The following is a 9439-nucleotide window of genomic DNA, read 5'->3' as shown; positions in this document are numbered from 1 at the left end:
CCAGCTTAAAATTATTTTAAATAAAAGTTACACTTGAGTTACCTGAGGAATTTGTGACAAGTGACTTATAAACCATTTCTTCACATTCTAGGAAAGGGTGCAACATCCCTCCACAGCAAACATTCCATCAGGATATGGTGGTTCAACACGGGCAGGAGTCTGTACTACTGAAAAGATTCCCCTGCACATTGAGAAGAAGTCTGGCAGGGACATGGGCAAGACAAAGGGACATGGGCAAGCTGTATCCAATATATCCAGCATCTTCATCAAAACCAAACAAAAGGGTTTAAAAACAACCCTAAAATACAGAATTTAAGACACTTGAACAAATATTCAGTGTTACCAAATAATTTATTTGGAATCAGAATTAAAAGATCATTTGACAGTTGTAAAATGTATGTTTATTCTGCTACTTCTAAAGTAGCAATACAACTAATCCACAACAAATACCAGATTAATTTTACATTATTTCTTCAAGATTGAGGTTTTTCGATGGCTTCAAATCTGGGATCTAAGAGGGGGGAAAAAAAGGTTCAAACTTAGCCACCCAGCAATAAAATGCCTTATCGAGAGTGCTTCAAAATTTAACTCATCAATCTTCTGACTTTTTTAGTATTGTTCTTAAACAACTACAAAAAATATTACAACACTAAACATTCATTCACTACTTTCTAAAATGAGTCCATTAATTAGCTTTACATGTATTATTAAATTTAACAACTATTATATGCGAAGACATTATAATTCTCCTAAATGTCGATGAGAAAATGGCTACCAACAAACTCTGTAGACTATACAGCTAGTAAGAGATAGTGTCAAGATTCAAGAGTTAGCAGTTTTTAGACTCCCTCTAATTAATCTGTGTGTTATGTTGACTATGTGAATGGCAAACATTTATTCAAGAGCTCCCATGCATGCATCATGGCCCTAATAAATTCACATGTAACTACCACTTAATCCTCTAAACAATCCCTCCTCCCCCAAAATAACTATTCTGCACTTAAAACAGTTACCGCTAAGAATGAATCTGTGACTAAAGAGACTCACCTTCAAATTTGAAATTAGGAAATGTATTCATGTCTTCTTTACCAAACATTTGCTTAAGCTTAAAAAGCTCTCTGTCTAGGTCTTGCTGATACTCTGGGCCAGCATCAACAGGTGCTCCAGATGCCCTAGTGTGTAAATGAGCAAATAAAAACTACTTTAAAAAAATTACTGTTTACCATAGAGTTTCAACAGACCTTGTTAAAGTATTCATGTATGAAACAGTAAAGTTTTTAGAAAGAATAAAAAGATTTCCAATCAAGCTGAAATTCAAACTACTCTAACATGATGAGGTTTCAAATAAATAAGGTAACTTCAAACAAATCAATACCATTCAAAGTTTGTTCGCAGCCGGACGTGGTGGCACACGCTTGTAATCCCAGCATTCGGGAGGCTGAGACCGGAGGATCACGGTTCGCGGACAGCCTCAGCTACTTAGTAAGGCCCTCCGCAACTCAGTGAGACCCGGTTTCAAAATAAAGAATAAAAACAGGGCAGGGGGTGTAGCTCGGAGGTGAATGCCCCTGGGTTCCATCCCCAGACCCGCAAAAAAAAAAAAAAAAAAAGTTTGTTCGTGTTGAAGGTACTTTTAAAGTTAGAATCTCTCAGGGTCCAATTGCAATAAGGTATCTATGAACTCTGGAGTCAAACAGATGGAAGGACTGCAAGGTTGGGACCAGAATGCAGTAAGTTAGTGAGACCCTGTTAAAAAAATAAATAAAAAGGGCTGGGGTGGGGGAGGAGGCCCTTTTGTTCAATCCCTAGTACCACTAAACACAGGTGTGGGTCACACCTGTAATCCCAGTACTTGGGAGACTCAGAAAAATAATGGGTTAATGGCCAGCCTCAGTAACTTAATGAGGTCCTCCACAATTTAGTGAGAGCCTCTTGTCAAATAAAAAATAAAAGAGGGGTGGGAGTGTAGCTCAGAGATAGAATGCCTCTGGGTCCAATCTCCAGTGCCACAATTAAAAAGAAAATTATTCTTCTAATTCAGAGTAATGTTTCATCTACCACATAATATCTTAAGTGTCCAATCATGTGTGGTGTGTGTGTCTGTGTGTGTGTATGTGTGTGCATGCCTGCAAGTGTTACTAAGGATTAAATCCAGGAATGTTCTACCACTGAGCTATACTCCCAGGCCTTTCCCCACTTTTTTAAAACCAGGTCTCAGCCAGGCGTGGTGGCGAACACTTGAAATCCCAGCACTTGGAGGCTGAGACAGGAAGATCGCACAGGTTCGAAGCCAGCCTCGGCTACTTAGTGAGGCTCTCAGCAACTTACTGAGACCTTGTTTCCAAATAAAGTATAAAAAAAATATAGGTCTGGGAGTATAGCCCGGAGGTAGAAAAGCCCCTGGGTTCCATCCGCAATACTACCAAAAAAACCCCCAGGTCTCACTAAATTACTGCACACTGGCTTCTAACCTGGGATCCTCATGTCTTCACCTTCTAAGTACCGGGATTACAAGAGTTAACTGCCCAACCTTATAATGAAAGCTTTCCCTTATTCTAACCCTAACTCATTCTTGGTCCTCACTGTACTTCTCATATGCCCTATACTCCAAGAAAACAGATATTTTGTGCTTTCTAATTTTAATGCCTTAGAAAACATCAATTTTTTTTTCTCCTTAAAAAAAAAAACCTTCTTCCTACATCTGGACATTCTTCCTTAAAGCTATACCTCAAGTCCTATTTTTCTTATTTTTTTGGTGGTACTGGGGATGGAACCCTTCTATCTCCAGACTACACTCCCAGACCTATTTTATATTTTATTTGGAAACAGGGTCTCTTAAGCTAGTGAGGCTGGCTTCGAACCTGCATGATCCTCCTGTTTCAGCCTCCCAGTTACTGAGAGTACAGGCATGCACCTCTGCACCCAAAGTGTTCATAACCTGGCTGGGTAGATTCCTGGGTGTCGGTGTCTACTAATGGTCTTCTGCAGGTCTGAAAATCTTTTAAGCTACAAGCAAAATCATAAGAATAAATTCTTTACTCTTGTTTGTTTCATATATCTACCTGCCTCTCTGTACTGAGAATTGAACTCAGCTCTACCTCTGAGGTACATCCCCAGTCCTTTTGGAGACAGGGTTTCACTAAATTGCCTAGGCTGGCCTTGAACTTGCAATCCTCCTCCAACCTAAACCCAACAATTATGTAGGATTACAGGTGCATGCCACCATGCCCACCATACTTTTTTCTCTTTTTTCAACTGGGAAGATAATCCATAAACTGTTCATGAGTTTCTCAAGAAAAATGTTGAATGATTCCAAACGATACCTTCAAAGCCATGATTAAACACTTAACTCTTTTAAAAAGCCTTCCTAATGTCTCCAGCACTGAATATGTCACTCTTATAGCATCCATAACTTTTTTTTTTTTGTGGGTGGGGGGATGGAACCCAGGGGCATTCACCTCTGAGCCACACCCCCTGCCCTATTTTTTATTCTTTTATTTTGAAACAGGGTCTCAGTGAGTTGCAGGGGGCCTCATTAAGAAGCTGAGGCTGTCCAAGAACAGGGATCCTCTGGTCTCAGTCTCCCAAATGCTGGGATTACAAACGTGCGCCACCATGCCCGGCTGCGGCGCACACTTTTAATCCCAGCGTTTGGGAGGCTGAGACCGGAGGATCATGGTTTGTGGACAGCCTCAGCTACTTAGTGAGGTACCCTGCAACTCAGTGAGACCAGTTTCAAAATAAAGAATAAAAAATAGGGTAGGGGGTATAGCTCGGAGGTCAAATGCCCCTGGGTTCCATCCCCAGACCCACAAAAAAAAAAGTGTACGCTGCCACACCAGGCTCAGCACCTAATACTTTTAACTTATACTCTATTTGTTTATAAAACGTCTACTCTAACAGATTTTAAGAATATTGTAAAAATGCAGTACCACTCACCAGTTATTAGCTTAGTACTTTGCACAGGGCAGACAATAAAGTCAAGTTGAACTACAGACTAATATACGCCATTTTTCCTAAGATTTGAGGGTTGGCCCTGATGAATTGCTAAGGTAGTCATTCATCTCCAAAACTGCCTAATTCTGTAATTATGTTTTTTCTTAGTGTTATCACCTCATACCATTTTGTCTTCTGACATTCCCAGAGATGCATAATTATGATAGAAAATGAGAATCAAAATACTCTAATTATATGTTTTCTTTCAATTAAGTCTATGATTGACATCTAATAGACTTACTTTTCTCAAATATAGCTGCTAAATGATTTCCAAGATTTTACGTAGCACTGAGAGCAATGATGCTCCCCTAATACTCCCAGCTACTACGGAGGCTAAGGCCAGAGGGTCACAAGTTCAAGGCTAATCTCAGTAATGTGGGGAGAACCTATTTCAAAATAAAAGTATAAAAAGGGCCAGAGATTAGCTCACTAGTAGGGCACCCTGGATCTGATTTCTAATACTGCAAAATAGCAAAAAAAAAAAAAAAAAAATATATATATATATATATATATACATCTGTGAGTTCACTCAGTTCACAACGAAATTTTAGTAAGGATATATATAATATATAAATTTTTTTTTGCAGTACTGGAGATGGAACCCAGGGGCATTCTACCTCCAAGTGACCCCCAAGCCTTATTTTTTATTCTTTATTTTGAAACAGCATCTCACTGAGTTGCAAAGGGCCTAAGTAGTAGCTGAGGCTTTCTGCAAACCATGATCATGCTGTCTCAGGCTCCCAAATGCTGGGATTACAAGTGTGAGCCACCACGCCTGGCAGGATATATTTTTAAAAGAGGGTATCTTATGGAATTCTTGCCTAGGTATCTTATAAAGTTTGTCATTTAAATCTTAAAACTTTGAATATTTATTTTACACCATGATTGATTATCTATCTACTTACTGTCGCTTTGATTTGTATTCTCTAATCTTGTCCACGAAGAGTTTCTGTAATGGATCAAGTTCCTTATTAAATGCTACCGCTGTAACACCAACGTTCCTCCGCAAATGGACAGAGACGGCTGACCCAATGTCAGAGGAGAACTTGAAGATCCTCTGAAGAATCATGATGATTCTATGGTACTGAGAACAAGCATCAAAACGTTAAAGCACTTTTTGTAAAATGCCTCTAAATAACTCTAGTTCTACTAAATACTACAGAATTAAATCACATCAGAACTCAGTCTAAACCTAGCCACAGTTCCATTCTCCTCTCACTCACCACTGCGAGTTCTTTGTTTTTTAGCAAAAAGTTCTGGGACCTAAAGGAAGAGGCTCCTAGGGCTCCACTAAGGTTAGGGCAGAAAGAAGACACAAAATCTGAAATGGGATTTCTCCTCTCATATACTTAGTCTTGGACTAGAGGAAATAGTTAGGCTGATAGAACACTGCCTGTCCTCAACAGATAAAGAAAACCTGCCCTTAAATTAATGTGCCAGGTTCCCCTGACCACTCATCAAAAGGCAAAAAGAGCCAGGTAAAAGAAGCTGTATTCAGTTGCTTCAGCCAGGAGAGATAGCCTAGAAGTTTCCATTTTATAGAACCAAGAGTGGGGGTAGGGGAGACAGCTTTGTCTGTTAAAACTGCAGGATTCTGGCCACTCAAGAACACTGAAACAACCAAATCAAAAGAAACAGCAAAGAAAAACAACATCAGTGCAAATAAGCTCTGAAATAACAGAGGAGATTAGGCAACACAACATAATCAGTGAAAAAGGAATTGTGAAGGAGATGAAAGTTTATTATTATTATTATTATTATTATTATTATTATTGTTGTTGTTATTACTTGCAATGCTGGGAATCAAACCCAGGGCCTCTAAAGTTAGGCAAGCACTGTCCCACTGGGCTACAACCCCAGCCCTAACTCTCAATTTTAAAAGTAAGGACTTAAAGACATCTTAAGGCCTTATATCTCTCAAAGCTAAAAAACATTATTTTCTAACTTAAAAAAATTTAATAGATTAATTAAGCAAGAGGATGGTCCCTGTTAAGAACTGATTTTAAAGCTGCTCATGGTGGTGCATCCCTGTAGTTCCAGTACTTGAGAAGCAGAGACCAGGGGATCGTAGGTTTGAGGCCAGCCTCAGCAAATTAGGGAAGCCCTCTGCAATTTAGTGAGAACTTGTTTCAAAACCTAAAAAAAAAACCCCAAAAAACTGGGGAAATAGCTCAGAAGTAGAATGCCCTTGGGTTTCAGCCCCAGAACTACAAAAACAACAAAAAAAATTTTTTAAAGAAATTTTTGATTTACGGATCAAATGCAGAGAACATGCCAAATTACAAACACATACAAATAGGAAATCCAAAAAGAAAAGGATAAGGAGGCATAAACAATTGGAAGAAAATTTCCCTTAGATTAAAACTTAAAATCTTAGCCTACAAATTCAAAGTTTCCAACACCCTAAATTGAAACGGTGATAAACATTCACATTTCAATTAAGCCTGGTAATAGTTCTTCTTTTGTTTGAGACAGAGTCACATTTAGTTGCCCAAGCTGTCTTCAAACTCCTGGGCCAAAGGGATTCTCCTGCTTCAGCTTCCAGAATACATAAGATTAAAGGCATACCCTATAGCACCTAGTTAACTTGTCGCATCTCAAAACTCTAAAGTGAACACTTGATATATTCACAGGTTTCCCACCTTAAAGATAAAGACCTACTATGCTAACACAGTTCCCAATCCCAATTACCTACTTATCAGCAGCAGCACATGGACACCAGACTTCTAGTAAGCTCAACAGGTCCAGTGGTAGTATACAAATCATGTTACTAGGCCATAGTAATACAGAACTGAGAATAAGCACTTAAAAACTTCTATGGCAATTCAACAAAGTAACTTATGATAATTCAAAAGGAGAATTTATATTCTGTGCACCGGTTTAGTTTTTCTCATCTAAGTGTTTCAGTAATTCGTCTTTATTATACTCTTTTAAGTATCTCTGTATGTGGGGGGTTCAGGGGTTGGCCCTCTACCATCTAAGAGTTTGAAACCACGAGCTACAAGACACTGGGGCAGCACAATGGGGTGAGAGATTTTATCTCCCAGGAAACATCTGGTGATATCTAGACTCTTTTTGGTTATCCTGAGGAGTGTTACTGGCCTCTAGTGGTCAGAGGCCAGAGATACTGCTAAACAGCAGGTATCAGTAACAATAACAGAACTCTCCACCTCACATCAGCAAGGATCATCCAGTCCAAAATGCCAATAGTGGCAATGCAGACAAACCCTGGAATAGCATATTAAAACTTTCAAAAGAAATCATAGGATTAATAAGTTATCCTTCAAAACGGCCACAATGAAAGCAAACCATTAGAAGAAATTAAGAAATACATCACTCTAGTTTCTCAGAAAAATTAGGACTATTAGCAAATAACAAATAACCTTAAGGTACCCCTTTGCATCCTTTCCATTTTTATATATACAAAAACTGAGGCATAGAGGTTAAGTACCAGGTCCAAAAATACAGAAAAATCTGATTCAATATCAGTATCAACATATAACCTCAAAGCAAAGTGTGTCCCTGAGTGCTGGGTATTGAACCTCGGGGCATTCTACCTGCATGCTACATCATCAGCCCTGTTTGTTTTGTTTTGAAACAGGGCCTCACACTAGGTTACTGAGAATCTTCCAATGTTGCTGAGACTGTCCTTGAATCTAGAATCCTCTTGTCTCTGCCTCCCAAGTAATGGGATTACAGGCATGCACCACCATGCCAGGCTAGCAATACTTTTAAAGTGTTCTTATCTCCGTCTTACAGACGACAAAATTATGTCTAACTAAGAAAGGCTATTACATTGTCCACATCCCCACAGCTAATATGATCTAAAGCTACCTGACTGGGAAGATACTATTCTTACTACGCTATAGGTGAAATCCATTTTCTATCTTCTAAGTACCAATGATTTCCAGGTCATATCTCTAACTTGGCCTTTTTCCTGAATCCAAACCTATGTATGTATACAAACAAATGTTTTCAACAGCTCTCATGCCCTAAAATTCTACAAATTCGTCCAAAAAAAGAACACAATCTATCAAAACTTTTTGCTCCTCCTTTATTCCATGTTTTACTAATTAAATGAGTGTTTTTGTCCATTAATCTGACAGAAAATACGACATCAGTACACAGTTGTTAAAGCCACCTGCGATATATTCTCTATACAAGTACTATCAAATGCTAGGAAACCCTAAGTTACTGGACTTGGCAAGAAAAGAATGAAAATCGAGGTAGCCACGGGGTAATAAAACCGACAAAACTATGTGTGTGCAGGCGAATCCCACAATTATGTGTAATCAAAATGTATCCCTTTAAATAAAGAGAAAAGGGAAGTCATCGGCCAGAAGGGATAGCCTTGGCGGAGACTATGGAAAAAAGCATGGCTCTCCTAATTACAGTGATTGACCAGCCAAAGGGGAGTCCTTCGACCGCCTCTTAGGTCGTCTGTTGTCTCTACAATACATAGCACACAAAACTGCCTAACTTTTTGGGTGGGACGCAGGCTTTCAGGATCACTACTGCCCTTCTGTCCTACGGTGCATGACCTGTCCTGAGCATACTTAGAAAGACTCTCCCGCGTGCCCCGGGATGGGCAGGCCTGGCTGCGGGCCGGACCCGGCTGACCTTGGGCTGCCCCAGCCGGGCTGCAGGCCCGACCTCCCACCCTCCCCGCCTCCGCTCGTCCCCGTTTACCCCCAGAGAGGGTAAGACTGGTCACATTTATTGCGTCTACGGGAAATCTGAAGGCCCAGAGAAACCAAGGTCAGCTGCGACCCCGGGCCAGGCTGCGAGGGTGCTAGGACAAAGGGCCGCTCTCTCCTCCAACTAGGGCGGAGGGGACAGGCGGCCCGGGCTTTGTGAAGAAAGCCAGAACCGCGGTCCCCAGAGGCCGAGCTGGTCTAGCTACCCTCCCAGTCACCTTGCACTCAGTCCCGAGCTGCCAGAGCCTCCGCCGCCGCCACCGTGCTACTTCCGGCCCTGGCTCCGCCCCCCACGCCTACCCGCCTATCGCAATGCATTATGGGCCACCGTTTCAGTCGTTCGACGCTCACCGGACAGGAAGCGTCTCGGAGACAGTCTGCGACCGGACGGCCGTAGGTGAGACAGAAGCCCGAGAGGAGGAGGAAGTGGAGGGTAAGTGCTTCCGGGTCTCCTGCCGAAGCCTCCGCCATCTTTCCTTCGCCTAACTTGACCCGCAGTCTTTTCGCCTCTGGGAAACAGTGCTCTGTACGCATGCGCACTCTCGCTTGTTTCCCCCCCACACCCAGCCCCCCAGTTCAAGCCCCCCCCACACCCCGCCGACTCGGCGTCCCGTTTCCCGGGGGTTGTGAGCGTTATACAGTGCAGGGAAGAAGTGAGAAAGTGTAAAACAAAGCGGCCCGGGGCGTGGCGCCTCGCGGGCCTCCGTGGCTCCGGGCGTCCGCGTCGCGTCCCCTGCTGGGAGTTG

General features: G+C 41.6%; 1 protein-coding gene across 1 annotated transcript; it reads right to left on the bottom strand.

The window, feature by feature from the left end:
• Window positions 1–385: 385 nt before the first annotated feature.
• Window positions 386–5065, bottom strand: ATP5PF (ATP synthase peripheral stalk subunit F6; the record flags this gene model as incomplete). Its single annotated transcript, XM_080696024.1, has 3 exons — window positions 386–511; window positions 1048–1172; window positions 4902–5065. The coding sequence occupies 3 exons, from the start codon at window positions 5063–5065 to the stop codon at window positions 474–476; spliced, it is 327 nt and encodes a 108-aa protein (XP_080552150.1). The 3' UTR covers window positions 386–473.
• Window positions 5066–9439: the final 4374 nt, after the last annotated feature.

The sequence above is a fragment of the Muscardinus avellanarius genome, assembly GCF_963383645.1.
Source record: "Muscardinus avellanarius genome assembly, chromosome: 5".
In the NCBI taxonomy this organism is placed as follows: domain Eukaryota; kingdom Metazoa; phylum Chordata; class Mammalia; order Rodentia; family Gliridae; genus Muscardinus; species Muscardinus avellanarius.
Note: the sequence above shows the minus strand (reverse complement) of the source record. Positions and strands in the feature narration are given on the sequence as shown.